Here is a 15,248-nt window from a genome sequence, read left to right as displayed (position 1 = left end):
TCATGGACTCCTAATGGGCCGAATAAAAGCCTTTGGATCCATAAAATGAAAAGTACACCATTAACCCCCCCAAGCAGGAGATTCAATAAATCATCAGAAACAAGAGCTCACATCAGTGCTCTTTTGGGCCCTCACATTTAGTGTAATCTGACTCTTAAATGGTCTCTCTCTGACTTGCTCTCTGTCTATCTCTCTCACACACACACACACAAACAACAAATAATTCTATTAGTTATTTTAAAAATGAATCATTATTCACTGAGTAATTTACTGTTATTATTAAAATGAAGAATAATTCAGGCACTAAATGAAACAAATAACACCAAGGTATCAGTCTCAATTAATTAATTTGTGCACTGACCCAACAAGCCTTAAAAAACAGTAAGCAAGCAAAGTAATGAAAACACTTCTTAAGCTATATAAAAAAATATATTGTAAAAGTGACCTCATTAATCCGTAATTAATATAACTGAAACAATCGACTGTTTGTTACAACTACAAATAGCAAACATGTTGGTAAATATTGTACTGTATACTGTAAAATAAGCCTCGTGTGAACGTGAAAGAAAGGAGATCTAAATGATGTAAGCACAAACAGTTGATGGTCACAGTAACAAATTATAGCTTTAGCAATGATGAAGCAGCAAATTACCAGCAGTCCATCGGTTGCTGACATAAATATGAATGTTCTGTGGGGAAAGTTAGGTATGTTCTTGTTTTTTCAGCTTTTCACAAATGGAAAATATGTACTGACTCATGAGAAATTTAAAGCAGTACAAATAAACAACACTGAGATTAAAATCCTTGCAAGTTTGTGTTGCAGTAATGCAATGTGTTTATGAGTACTTTTGTGCCTAGATTTTACTGAAAGGCTGTTTTACTTGATAACAACCTGCAAAGTTTTCATAGATCCTGATTGACAAGTGCATTCTTTGTTCAATTATGGGATTTAAAGTTTAATTTTCAACAAGCATCAGCAAAATGCATCAGAAATGGTGAGCATTACTATATAGTGGTAATTAACAGATTGCATTAATGGTATTTTCCTGTATTTATTGCTTTTAATAATTTTTTTCGAGTTGAGTCAATTTCTCAGATCCACCAGCAGGGGGTGCCAGAGAAGCAGGGCACAACACGTAATCCCGCTTTAGAATCATAAAGGAACTGAATGAAGCGCTCGGGGTTTATGGATTACAGCGTGGAATGGCTCAGCAGATCAGTCCCATTCACAGTGACTGGTGGAAAGAGATGCTGTTGATGGCTGACTGTTGATTGCAAAGCATATCAGGCCCACTGTGGGAGCAGAAGTGCCCCCTGTCCCTGGTGCTGAAATGTCAAGCCTATACATTTATCTGAAATGACGGAGAGAGACTTTGATATAGCGTGCACGCACACACACACATGCTGTGAAATCAGTGCATCTGAGTTTCAGATCTATTCATCTATTTGGATATAGATGTAGCAGCGAAATAGAGCCATATGTCTACTTTGTAATTATACTAATTTGGCTTCTTTTGATTTTACTTTGACTTTGTTGCTTCCTTTAAAAATCTTTGAATCATTTCGTTGCGTGCAGAAAAATCTGATGATCACGGCAAATCATTGAAGTTCATTTGGCATGAAAATCATAAAGCTGAGCACAGAAAATCTTTTCTATTGATCCTTTCTCGCTGTCCATCGGCCCTCCTCTTAACCTTCATTTCTCCCCACGCGTCCCGATGCCGCACGCCGTAGGGTACGTTCTCACAGAGTAGCTGCAGCTGTGCTAGTCAGCTGCCAGTTGACATGAAGCCTCCCTAAACCCCTCACACAATAAATACTGTCCTGCGACTGTGGCTAATACACACACATACACATTCACACACACATTTTGTCACCACATCTGTTCACTTTGAGTAGGCTTTTCATGCACATCTGGTCTGGGTCATCCTACTTGTCTGTGAGCTTGTGTTGGGATATGAGACTCGATGGATAGGTCTCACTCTCATCATTAATTAAGTCTTTTCAGTCATCATCTCCTTCTGTCATGTTTGTGCACATGGATGTGAATGGCTCCTTTGCAGCTGACGTGCACGGATGCGTGGAGTAGCTCCTCGTGGCTTGACTCTCATCCTGGTCTTTCTCCTAAGAGGGGAAAAACGAGACTGAAGGTGAGAAATCCAAAATCAAAGAGGAAAGAAAATGAGTTTCTTTTTTTTGGAGGCGGATCATTTTCTATTTCTTTTGAAAGAAGATTTTTGTATTGATAAGTGCAAGAATTAATTAGGATATATGTGGAACGTTAACTAAAAGTGACATAGTAAGACAACAATTTTTTTGAGAAAGAAAGGAGTAGAGGGGCGAAGGCCATGGCGCACGCTGCAGCCCACCTGAAGAAAGCCCGAGAGCTCGAGCAAAGCATAGAGTACAAAGCGCTACAAAAAGCCAGGGAGAGGAGGAGACGGCAGCGGGAGAGAGCCGCTCGAAAGCAGCAGGTAAAACCAAAATCATCCTCTTGCAAATTCATGTCTGTGTGTGACAGCGGGTTGCTGCAAGGTTTGCATGGATACGGGTCGGGTGCCGCTCTGCTCTCAGATGATTGGCCATGTTGTGTGAAAGCAATGGTCGAGCAGAAGACTTCATTTTCCTTCAGCACAAATGTAGAATGGAATGTTCTGGTTCGTGGTATCTCTGTGGTTGTTGTGTCTACACTTCAAAGGAAAGAAATGTCGAACCTCTACTCGCTTTATTTTTATTTTTATTTTTTGCCGAAAAGCAGCTGACACAAAATCAGTTTAATGTGTTCAGATCAAACCTGTTTGGCAGGCCGTACTAGATACGCTGAGCTTGGGTGAGTGCAGATGGTGCTTCCACAAACGTTGGGGTATTTACACCTCATCACAACCAGGGCCCTTGTGTTCACATAAATGTCGCTGCTAATGAGATTGATGTTCCCCCAGGGTCAGCACAGACTTGGACAGAGTGCTGCAGAGGGTATAATCCGGCATCCTCAATTACATGACGGCAGGCGGGGTCAAATCCTGTACAGATGCAGAGATTACAGCTGCTTCAATCAATTCAATCTCTATGTGTGTGCGTGTGTGTGCGTGTGTGTTTGCATGGCGGAGAGATGAATGAGGCAGTGAAAACAGAAGTGACTGAAAAGCACCCTGTGCATGGATGGACAGCGCTGCCAGAATCTGCTGAAGGCTGCTTGGTTTGTTACCAATCGGTGGGTGGCGGTCTCCACTGAACAGATGGAGACGTAAAAAAAAAATAGCCAAGGCAGGAGAAACAGCGAGGGGAATCATCTTTATGGCTGCAGTCGTTGTCCTTCAGAGAGTGAAACACCTTATCAAGACTGACATTATGCTGGGCCAAGGATAAAAGGCCAGGGACGAGACAGAGTGGTGAATATTGATAACACATGATGGATTGATGCGGCGAAACAGGAAAGGCATTAAACGGGCCTGGACAGGCTTCGACCTCCGGGTGCAAAGTGAGGGGAACTACGGACTGGACTTTAGTGGAGCAAATAGCGTAACAAAAAGCAGAATGAAGGAAGACCTCGGTGTTCAGTTAGAGCTGTTAATATTCAGCCTGTGGCTCAGAAGAGGCTTTACAGACTAGGTGTGGTGACAACGACTCCAACGTTCATGCTGATTACTGCGGAGCAACTGACCCAGGATCTGCCACCGACGAGTCGCTGGTAAGAGTCGAAGAGACGAGCATCAGCTATTCTGTTGCATATGATTCGCTGGAGGTGTTGAAGACCAAACTTTTTCATTCACGTGTGTGTGTGTGTGTGTGTGTGTGTGTGTAGGTGTGTGTGTGTGTGTGTGTTAGCTTTTTCTATGAAATAAACTTTCAACATGAATGACAAGAGATTTGTAATACTGAGGATAGATGATTTTTTTATGTCATAAATAATTCCGACAGTATATGCTGAATTGCTCCTTACTGTTGCTGTTCTGTATAATTAAACCTTCTAAAAGGGCTTAAACCCAAAATAAAGATTATTATACAGCTAACATGCGCTCTGCTTTCTTTTCTCCAGTCCGACAGTAACACCAGTTTCCTGCGTGCTGCAAGAGCAGGAAACATCGACAAAGTCCTTGACTTCCTGAAGAATGGAGTAGACATTAGCACCTGTAACCAGGTAAGGACAGGTGTTCAATCCGGAATGACAACATTATCTTTTAATCTGGCCAACCTTGCACGCAGTATTTGCATTTTATTTGCATAATGCAGTTATGTTTCTTCAAACCGTCGTCATATTGGTTTCCAGCAACAATAATTTCATCGCGTTCCCCTGCTGCTTGTTGAATTCAGCATTTCTGAAACGGCCATGGCATTCAGTTCAGCCGTGTGAATGGGAAACTGGGCTTATCAGCGAACTGTGTTTTAGTTGTGAAGACTGTTTTAAAATATTGTTTAAATATTGCCAGAATATTGCAGGTCAAGAGGTTGTGAAATGATTGAATATTATCCAGTGTCAGATATTAGTCTTTTATAGCTTTTGTCACCGACCAGCGCTTTGATTTTGTCAGCAAAAGGTGAAGGTGACTCGGTGAAGCTGAACGATGTAAACAAGCCACTATGTCCGCAGATCATTTTAGCCACACGAGCATGTTATTGTATGCTTGAAAGATCTTTCTTCATGAATCTTTAGTCTGTCCTTCCTTTTCCTGTAAGTTTTTAGACTTCTGCTTCTGCAAGTCTATGAAACGGCACCAGATCAAACGTTGTTTATTTTGATGTGTGATGACAGCAGAGGTCCAGCAGCCTGATGGGTGTGACTGTTAATCTGTGTTGGATGATCTCAGGGAGAGGCTGTCGTGCCAGCAAGCGCCACAAACTGCCAAGGATCGCTGTGCTGGCTTGAACCGCCATTAGCTAAATGAAGCAGCTCAGAGGGAAAGGTTATGTGGATCAGTTCTATCTATCTGTCTGTCTGTCTGTCTGTCTGTCTGACGCAGCCATTGACCAGACATACGTTGGCCTCTGAGGAATGGCTTCTTCTATTTTGTGTCTTGCAAGGACGACATTTTCGGCATCTCCGAAATTTGAGTGTTCTCATTGCGCGTGCTTGCGTGTGTATATTTGTGTCCCTGTGTGTATTTGTGTCCTACATACCCTCTATGACTGTGCAGAAACATGAAACGCTTTTGGCTGTTGGGCATCTCAGAGAGAGAGAGAGAGAGACAAGACCTCTCTCTCTCTCTGTGTGTGTGTGTGTGCGTGTGTGTGAGTGAGTGTGCATGAGGAAGTAAGGGGCAATGATAGACGTGCGAGCAACACGACAGCTCCAGTCATACATCAGTGCCAGGAGAGCCTTCAGAGCCGAGATGTGCAATTCCTCCCTGGAACCCCATCTGATTTCGGGGGGGAAGAAGGCAGACTGGCCCTGAAGCGTGGATCCAAAACAAGGGAGGGGTAGAGAAAAGAGGCAGAGGACGTGGCGTCCCAGCTCATCCAAAGCCAGCTTGCCACGCCAGTTTGTTTTGGAAAGCCACAGGCAGAAGATAGAAAAATGCAAAGATAGATGGAACACACAGACAAGAGTTTGATGCCTGGTATGAGAAAAGCTGCATGAATCCTGAAGAATAAATACGAGGTCACATTTAAAATCCTGCCTTAGTTTCAGCGCCACACCGTAGAATGGATGAAGAACCAACCTGTTGTGCATCAGGTTGGTTGTGATGGCCTGTAAAGCATTTCGTCTCTACTCCCTTCCTTTTTGTGTTACGTCCATCCTGTAGCTCTGGTTGATGGACAGGAGGAGAACGTTAATAAAGGAAATATTTGGATTTCATTCCTCATGTTGGATCTTCTGAACGTTGAACCCCCAAATGCTTCTACAAATAAGCATTGCTTGGGTTTTTTTTTAGACCAACATTTCATGAAACCAGAAATCATTCCACTGCAAACTTTTGTTTACAATGATGTAAACCTTTGAATGATTGGCAATACTATAATAAAATGTTTTCTGTATGTCTATTCTCTTTCAACAAAACAAATCCCTCCTTCTCTGAAGAGTCATCCCTCCACTTCAGTTTTCATCTCGTTGGAGGAAATTTAAAATGTTTTATTAAAATGGGCATGTGTTCCAGTTGGGTTTTTAACAAGTCATCCATCTTTTCTAACAGTGTTAAATTTGAATGCTTGAATGAAATGCTGGGAGAAGAAGAAAAAAGCCTCTATGATGAACAGATTTTTCTTTGAGATCAGTACTGAAATATGAGAAGTTTGAAGAAGAAGAAGAAGCATGAAAGTTGTCATATGACATGTTTTCGTTAATTTGTTATTTATCATTTAAATGTCGATGTTATTGCGGCCAATCTCTGCATAGTTCTGATGCTGGCTCTGTATTTAGCGCCCTCCATCAATGGTCTGACCCGATGCATACGATCGTTTTTTTGTCTTCTCTCCAGAATGGTCTTAATGCACTGCATCTGGCTGCGAAAGAGGGACACACAGATTTGGTGGAGGAGCTTTTGGAGAGAGGCGCCCCGGTTGACTCCTCCACGAAGGTATGTGCTGATGTCAAGTAGCCCTATGTTAGAATGCACGTGGAGAAAGACATCAATTGCATTTGTAGTGAAATCAGTTGTAATTTTTTTAGTTTTTTGCCTTTATTATAAGATAGGGACAGGGAGAGGTGACAAGTTTGTGTTTGTGTCAGTTTTTAATTTATTTATTTTACCCCACACAAAAAGATTTCAGTGGAAAGTTGTTTTTAAGAGCTCTCTGAAGGTAACTAAAAATAACTTCTGCTGATTAACATTGAGATTGAAATAGTTTTGAGCAACAATAAACAGCAGGCAAGGAATTTGTCACATTGCAGTCCTTGCAAATTACCCCCCAAAAAAGGACAACGTCAATTTACTCATGGAAATTTTAGATACGGTACTTGTATGTGTATTTTTATTTTGTGCTATGCCATATTTCTTCTGTATTATATCTCAGAGACCAATATTTTATTTTTTACACTTCTAAATCTGTCTGAAAACGTTCATGCATGCAGGGTCATACAGGCTGCACTGTAGTGAAAACTGTCTTTCCAAATTTGTCTGTTTTGAATTAATTTGTTTCTAATAAACCTGAGATTGAAGTGTTCATTTGCATGTTGAGAAAGTTGTCCCACAATGTAAATTAAATGCAAACTTCTAAAGGTAATATTTAAATAACCCCTTCAATTATCTGGAAAAAGCTGCACCCTCCACATTAAACGTGACATTTTTCTCATCTTATATCAGCAGTGTTGTTAACATGAGATTCTATAGAATACGCTCTACTGTTGAACATTAATTTAGCCAACTGTGTACGAAACATCTACATTGGTAAAATACAAAGCACACACAATTTGATCCCGTAAATCCAAAATGGCCTAAATACATGCTGAGTAATAAATAAATAACATAAGGTAGCAGCGGTGGCATCACTGTTGCCTCATAGAAAGAAGGTTCTATTCCTTTCTGTGCAGAGTTTGTATGTTCTTCCCGTGTCTGTACGGGTTCTTTCCGGGTTCTCCGGGTTCCTCCCAACTCCAACAAAACATGCAGCTTAGGTGAATTGGTCACTCCAAAAATGTCCTTAGCTGTGAATGGCCCTTTGATGAACTGGCGACTTGTCCAGGGTGCACCCCAGCTGGGACACGCTCCAGCGCTACTCGTGACCTGTATTTTGGTTAAGTGGCTGAAGACGAGACGATTGCGATCGGTATTATTCACAGTACTTTTACCACCACCGTAGGTTTCTGTGATATCGTACTGTACCATTCATTCCTGCGAATCTTCCTGGCTTTTAAGGCATTCACGCCTGAACATAAAATATCCACTTGGCCATTGGCCATAACCTTGTTTTCTTCTGCAGAAAGGGAACACCGCCCTTCATATCGCCTCACTGGCCGGACAAAAGGAAGTCATCAGACTTCTGGTGAAGAGGGGAGGAGACGTGAACTCTCAGTCACAAGTGAGAGGTTGACATTTATTAGATAATGCATTGAGAGGTGTGAAATAGCAACACCGAGAATGTGGTCTGACATCACGTGTGTGTGCATGTACATAGACTATATCCATTTGCCTCTACAGAATGGCTTCACTCCGCTCTACATGGCTGCCCAGGAAAACCACTTGGAGGTGGTGCGATACATGCTAGAAAACGACGGGAACCAAAGCATTGCGACAGAAGTAAGATTGTGTCTTTGGTATTTTACAGGATCCCAACAATAGTCCCTGTCTTCACAGCCGATTCCCTTCCCATCCTTCTTCTCCAGGATGGCTTCACGCCACTGGCCATTGCTCTCCAGCAGGGTCACAACTCGGTGGTCTCCCTGCTGTTGGAGCACGACACCAAGGGGAAGGTCCGCCTCCCAGCCCTGCACATTGCAGCCCGCAAAGATGACACAAAGTCTGCTGCACTTTTGCTCCAAAACGATCACAATGCTGATGTCCAGTCGAAGGTGAGTCATTCTGGCCGGAAGAGATTGATGGAGAAAGGAGAAGGCAGATGGGGAACGACATGATGGGAGGGGTTCAAGAGATAGAGGATGAATAGGAACAGAAAGTGCATGTGACTGAAGAGATCACACTGACAAGTTTATGCAGATTAAATGGCATTCTATGTATATGTACAGTACAGAGCCTCCTTGGGAATGCGTTTTCTGTTTATGTGATCTTGTAAACTTGCCCTGTGTTGTATGTGAATGTTATAAACGGGCCCTTTCTCTAACATTCCCTACCCCCCGATCCTCCCGTTCTTTCTCCATGCGTCCTGACCAGATGATGGTCAATAGAACCACGGAGGTACACAGACTTCTCACATCTTCATTTAATTCCTTTCTGTCACTGCTGACCATCCCTTCGAGCTCTTTGGTCCTGGTCGTTGCCTTATGTATTGATGACCCGAGAAGTCCTGCATGCCAGAACTGTGTATTAATACGGATGCATGCAGCTGATGGTGTCGAGCTACACAATCCTGCATGGCGCGCAGATAAAAACATTGTGTTGTATAAAAAAACAAAAAAAAATATTTTGATTATAGGCTATTTCATTTATATTTCTTTGTTTTTAAATTAAGATTTTGAATGAAAAATAGACATTGTTACAGGAAAGTTATACATTTTTTAATTTATAATTGCTCTCTTTTCTGCATAACCTGCAGCATAAGCACCCCGTTGATGGCATTGTGTTTTTTTTGTTTCTCTCTTGAACACGTTGCTGATCATTCAGTTAATGCTTTTTCTTAATTAAATTGCACCATGTCTATCAGAATGGGAAGGTAAGGAGCGAACCAGCCTTCAACTTTAGTAGTAGATATTTATATCTGTCTATATGCCCGATATGTAAATGTCCATTTGTCCTTTCTAGGAGGTACACTTAGTGTGCTGTTGTTTGTTTATTTTCAGATATATATTTTTTGTCTGGCATGGCAGAATTCAGGGTTTTGCATGCATTATATATGCACGTGCTATTTTGGGTGTACGCTGATTTTTTTTGAGAAACTGGCATGTTTTTTTCAGCTTTCTTTCTTTCTCATCTCATCATTTTGTTCTGCAACTACTCCCCTTGTTTGTCACCTGTTTCATGCAATCTTCTCCCCCTTCTCCCCAAACATGCACACACACAAACACATACACACACACACGCATACACCACCATGGCTCTTTTTGTCTCAAACAGAGTGGCTTCACGCCTCTTCACATCGCTGCTCACTACGGCAACGTGAACGTCTCCACCCTGTTGCTGAACAGAGGGGCTGCTGTGGACTTCACCGCCAGGGTAGCGCCCGAGTTCCACTTCTTGAGCATTTCTTGTATGGTCCTGCTTTTTAAACTTGACATGTGTGTTTCCAGGCTGACAACAATGCGTTGATGAATGACCGCAATATATAACATTTCCTTTTAAACTATACTAAACCATTGTTAACTGGCTTTCCTGCTACCACATGAACATTCTATAAATAGCTTTAACCCATCAGAGGATTTACATCACACAATTTAATATCAAAATACATTCTAGGACTTTCCTGTCAACTCCCAATCAGAATTATTAGGTTTTTTTTGCTGGGTTTTTAAATGAATAAGTGTTTAGAGTCGTGTTGACTGTCCTCATTGTCCTTGCCTCACTCATCAGAATGGGATAACGCCTCTCCACGTGGCCTCGAAGAGAGGCAACACCAACATGGTGGCCCTGCTGTTAGACCGAGGGGCACAGATCGATGCTAAAACCAGGGTGAGACTCTAATTTATGGGCATCAGCTTTAATGAATTACAATTCAGCTGCTAACCCCGAGTGGACACTTTTGAGATCATGCGAACCACTGGTCAAACATCTGCATTTGCATGAGACAAACTAAACTAGTGTCTACAAATTGTGTATTTGTATATGCTATATATTTCAGGATGGACTGACTCCACTGCACTGTGCGGCCAGGAGTGGACACGACCCAGCAGTGGAAATTTTGCTGGAGAGAGGAGCTCCCATTTTAGCCAGAACCAAGGTAGTGTATTGTTGCTCAGCACACCCAGAATTATTTTTTGCTGCTGGTTTATGAATGTCCCAAGTGTGTATTTTTCTTCGCTCCAGGAGACAGCTGTTGTCCATCAACAAAAATGTGTTTTTGCCTTCATCCATCCATCCTTGTCGCTTTTCTTCTCACACAGAATGGACTGTCCCCTCTGCACATGTCAGCCCAGGGAGACCATGTAGAGTGTGTCAAATTTCTGCTGCAGCACAAGGCGCCTGTTGATGATGTCACACTCGACTACCTCACAGCGCTGCATGTTGCAGCTCACTGCGGCCACTACAGAGTCACAAAGCTTCTGCTGGACAAGAAGGCCAATCCCAATGTTCGAGCACTGGTGAGTAGGAATAACACGGACTAATATATTGTGCTTTTTTTAGGGTTTATTCACCAAGACAATCTATTTATAAGTTAGCAATTTATAAAGGATATACTATATGAATTAAAACTACATTCTATTTTCCAGATGTATTTTAATCTGTTTATCTCTCTTGCACTTTTTCTACCAGAATGGGTTTACGCCTCTGCATATTGCTTGTAAAAAGAACAGGGTCAAGGTGATGGAATTGCTGGTCAAATATGGAGCCTCCATTCAGGCCATCACTGAGGTGGGAAAATCTCAGAGTAGCATCTTCAAATACAGTCAACCTTTCTGTATAAAGCATGCTCGTGTCTCTGCTACTTTTTTTACTTTTTTAACACAAAACATTCCTTGACATAGTTGCACATACATTGTTGTTTGAGCCAATCGGCTGTGATCATTTTGTGAGCGACTAGCACCAAAACCTTAAACAGATGCATATTTTAGCGTTTCCCTTTTCAGATATTTTGCCAGTATAATCTGGAAAATAACAAATGTTACATTCCAATTTAAAATCGTATTAATTTCGTCAACAGAGTACTTTTATTATAACTGCCTACAATGATTTTTGTCACCCCCCCAATGAGGAGGTCCAATCTGAGTCTCCAATTAGTTTTTGTGTTGAGTTCAAATTCACATTTATTTTTCAAATCTATTGCGTATTCATTTTGTTCTGAGTTAATAATTATGTATAATTGAGAAATAATCTTTACTAATACCTTCCTGCCCCCTCCCAACACGTCTATCCCGTATTGTTCAAAGTCTTCTATCAGAATCAGAAGGTGTTTATTGCCATTGTCAGTGAGGGTTCACAGACTAGGAATTTTTCTCTGTGAAGTCGTGCGGCATGTAACAGTAATGACTAAATACAAAAAACATACACATCACAAAACAGCAGCATCAGGAGTGGATACACAGATGTATACTAGTTGTCCTCTGTCTCTCTTTTTCCAGTCGGGTCTGACACCCATCCATGTAGCTGCCTTCATGGGGCACCTCAACATTGTTTTACTTCTGCTGCAAAATGGAGCATCTCCAGACGTTCGTAACATTGTGAGCAGTGACAGATCATTTATTTTGCTCTCTGTTTGTTCAGAAGTACATGCAGCACAAAGTCAAGAGCCTTTTTTCAGCCAGCGTATTTTTATTTTATTTTACTATTTTTACTAGTTCAACCATCTAGAAATGTCGTGTCCGGGTTTCAGCATCATATTGCTCATAATTGTCCTGCCTTTGCATGCCAGCGTGGTGAAACTGCTCTCCACATGGCAGCACGAGCAGGTCAGATGGAAGTGGTTCGCTGTTTGTTGAGGAATGGATCACTGGTGGACGCCATGGCAAGGGTGAGTCAGTCTCATCAGAGCCAATCACTGCTTCCTTCTTTATCTTAAACCTAAAGATTTCCTCATCATCTATTTTGGAGGAGTGATGTTGCCTCTGCCAGGTCTGATCTCTGTGTGGCTGTTTTTCTCTGTTGTCTCTCGTTGTCTTTACGCCACTTTTATTTATCTCCCATATTATAAACCCGATTCGTCTCTTAAACACCAGGAGGACCAAACTCCCCTCCACATTGCATCCCGTTTGGGAAAAACTGATATTGTACAGCTGCTGCTGCAGCACATGGCTCATCCAGATGCTGCCACCACCAATGGTTACACGCCCCTCCACATTTCAGCCAGAGAGAGGCAGGTGGAAACTGCTGCTGTGCTGCTGGAGGCTGGGGCCTCACACTCACTGGCCACAAAGGTGAGCAAACGTAGAACCCAGCATACACAGGAGAAAATATCTAATCTACCAAACACATTTAGGATTCCTCTTTAGTTTCATCTGTGTATGTATATCGTTGCTTTAAGAGAGATTTTGGTTTTCGTTTATGTTCCTATGAGTGCCTTAAGCCGTGGGCCTTCACACGATTTTATTATGTTCGCATAATTACAATAAAGAATCTTGCATCTTGAATCTTTCATAAAAACCTCGTCGAACAGTTTGGATGTGCAAGTTTGAAATAAGATTTCCCCTTTTCACCCTTTCAGAAAGGCTTCACTCCGTTACATGTAGCAGCTAAGTATGGAAGCCTTGATGTAGCGCAACTTCTCCTTCAACGCAAAGCTCTCCCCGACGATGCTGGCAAGGTGAACGAAACAAATCAGGATTATACTGTACATGGTATAGTCACGTTTACATGAGGATATTTCACTTGTGATCTGTTTTGTAAAATAAATATCAATCATTTGTAATCAATGCCTCCTTTCCAGAATGGGCTAACTCCTCTGCATGTGGCAGCTCACTATGACAACCAAGACGTAGCTCTGCTGCTGCTAGATAAAGGGGCCTCGCCCCAATATGCTGCAAAGGTTTGTCAAATAATTTTTTTCACATGCAAAATGCAGTTGCATGTGTCTGATTAGTGTGTATACATTAGATTTTTCTGGGGTGGAAAAAAAATTAATTTATGATGTAGGCGCCTCAAACTCCTGAAAGGCTAAGTGTATATGCTACATATGATGATACGCTTGGCTTTAAAGGATTAAGAGGTCATTTGATTTTTAAGAGTGGATTCCAACATCTGTCATAGTCTTACTCAGCTTTGCTGGAAAACATGTAATCACATTCCTCCATTTCCAGAATGGCTACACCCCTCTCCACATTGCAGCAAAGAAGAACCAGTCAAACATTGCCAGAGCGCTGCTGCAGTACGGAGCAGAGACCAACATCTTCACCAAACAGGGAGTTAGCCCTCTTCACTTGGCAGCCCAGGAGGGACACACAGAGATGGCCAGCCTGCTGCTGGACAAAGGATCTCACGTCAATGCGACCACCAAGGTCACACACACTCATTCTCTTACTTAAATGTACATCAGAGAAACAGTGAGACACCACATTTCTTCTTCAGCATGCACGTGGCGGTGGCACCATTCATTCTCATATTTTGAGGAATCTGCAAGATAAAGACCACACAGATTTCATATTTTATGGAGTGGAGCAAAAAAAAAAAAAAAAAACATGAGCTGCTTTTAAGTGCAGTGCTGAATCAAAATAACTTTCCACAAAGATGCTGAGACATTTCTCTGCTCAATGTGTTACAGAGTGGACTGAGTCCTCTGCATCTCACGGCCCAAGAGGACAAGGTTAATGTAGCAGAAGTGCTTGCCAAGCACGACGCCAACTTGGATCAGCAAACGAAGGTGCAATCACACAATGAAAAACGAATCATGTGATTTTATTGAGACTCCATTCAAGGCAGATTTTTTTTTTTTTTTATGGTGCGGAATAATTAAAGACAATACTTTGGCTGTATTGTCTTGCTTATGTTGTGTGCATTTACTTCTGGAGTTGTGGTTGATAAATACGTTTTAAGTGTGAAGAATCCTCCTTTTCAGGAAAGCTTAAATAAAATATTTCTACTAATTCTGTGCTTTTGGAAAATGTCAATGTGAAATCATGCCTCCAGTGGATATCAGCATCAAGGACAGACAGTGAAAACTGCGTCACCTCCTTCTGTCTCTTTGCTCCTCAGCTTGGTTACACTCCTCTGATAGTGGCGTGTCACTATGGAAATGCCAAGATGGTGAACTTTCTGTTACAGCAAGGTGCCAGCGTCAACGCCAAAACCAAGGTACCGCATTGAAAAGTGCATCTCTGATCGAATTAAAGTATGAGAAGAAGCCCAAAACATAACATAGTCGCAAATTGTTTTAATCTTACGGTGATTAAAAACTCCTTCCCTCTTTATCATCCTTCAGAGTGGATACACACCTCTTCATCAGGCTGCACAACAAGGGAACACACACATTATCAATGTGTTGCTGCATCATGGCGCCAAGCCCAATGCTACTACTGTGGTGTGAAAAAACATGCACGCATTTACCCTCACCTCAAGCAACGCTTTGTGCAAAAGCGATCGTTTTCTCACTTTTGTCTGACGTGTTTAACTTCCTGCTAGAATGGAAACACTGCTCTGTCTATCGCCAGACGCCTGGGTTACATCTCTGTCGTGGACACACTGAAAGTCGTCACTAAGGAGATCATCACTGCAACAACGGTAAGATTCCGTGGCATCAAGTTTTGCCCCAAATTTCTCAGCAAATCTGATCAATCTTTCTTTATTGTGCTTTTCTTTTTCAATGACTGTAAATGGGGGGGGGGGGGTCTCACACCAGACGATTACAGAGAAACACAAGCTCAACGTCCCTGAGACGATGACCGAGGTCCTTGATGTATCTGATGAAGAAGGTGAGAGACAATGACAGAGCGGGAGAGACAGAGACAAGGACAGGTAGGAGGAGAGTCAAAAACAAATAGAGGAAGAGAGAATGATAGAGAGACAGAGAGCAGTAGCAGACAAAAACATAACGTAACATACAGGCTGCTGAACAAGATA

General features: G+C 42.0%; 1 protein-coding gene across 1 annotated transcript in view; it reads left to right on the top strand.

Annotated features, from left to right (window-relative positions):
* The first annotated feature begins 2,348 nt into the window (after nucleotides 1–2,348).
* The window catches only part of LOC137906711 (ankyrin-2-like), a 37,976-nt gene continuing 25,076 nt past the window's right edge, over nucleotides 2,349–15,248 (top strand). The window contains 22 exon segments of the mRNA XM_068750998.1: nucleotides 2,349–2,474; nucleotides 4,037–4,138; nucleotides 6,414–6,512; nucleotides 7,855–7,953; nucleotides 8,073–8,171; nucleotides 8,258–8,443; nucleotides 9,663–9,761; nucleotides 10,116–10,214; nucleotides 10,384–10,482; nucleotides 10,646–10,843; nucleotides 11,016–11,114; nucleotides 11,822–11,920; nucleotides 12,112–12,210; nucleotides 12,416–12,613; nucleotides 12,901–12,999; nucleotides 13,123–13,221; nucleotides 13,493–13,690; nucleotides 13,954–14,052; nucleotides 14,385–14,483; nucleotides 14,611–14,709; nucleotides 14,811–14,909; nucleotides 15,028–15,100. Coding sequence (XP_068607099.1) covers nucleotides 2,349–2,474; nucleotides 4,037–4,138; nucleotides 6,414–6,512; nucleotides 7,855–7,953; nucleotides 8,073–8,171; nucleotides 8,258–8,443; nucleotides 9,663–9,761; nucleotides 10,116–10,214; nucleotides 10,384–10,482; nucleotides 10,646–10,843; nucleotides 11,016–11,114; nucleotides 11,822–11,920; nucleotides 12,112–12,210; nucleotides 12,416–12,613; nucleotides 12,901–12,999; nucleotides 13,123–13,221; nucleotides 13,493–13,690; nucleotides 13,954–14,052; nucleotides 14,385–14,483; nucleotides 14,611–14,709; nucleotides 14,811–14,909; nucleotides 15,028–15,100 — 2,566 coding nt within the window.

This window comes from Brachionichthys hirsutus, chromosome 17 (genome assembly GCF_040956055.1).
Source record: "Brachionichthys hirsutus isolate HB-005 chromosome 17, CSIRO-AGI_Bhir_v1, whole genome shotgun sequence".
Lineage (NCBI taxonomy): Eukaryota > Metazoa > Chordata > Actinopteri > Lophiiformes > Brachionichthyidae > Brachionichthys > Brachionichthys hirsutus.
Note: the sequence above shows the minus strand (reverse complement) of the source record. Positions and strands in the feature narration are given on the sequence as shown.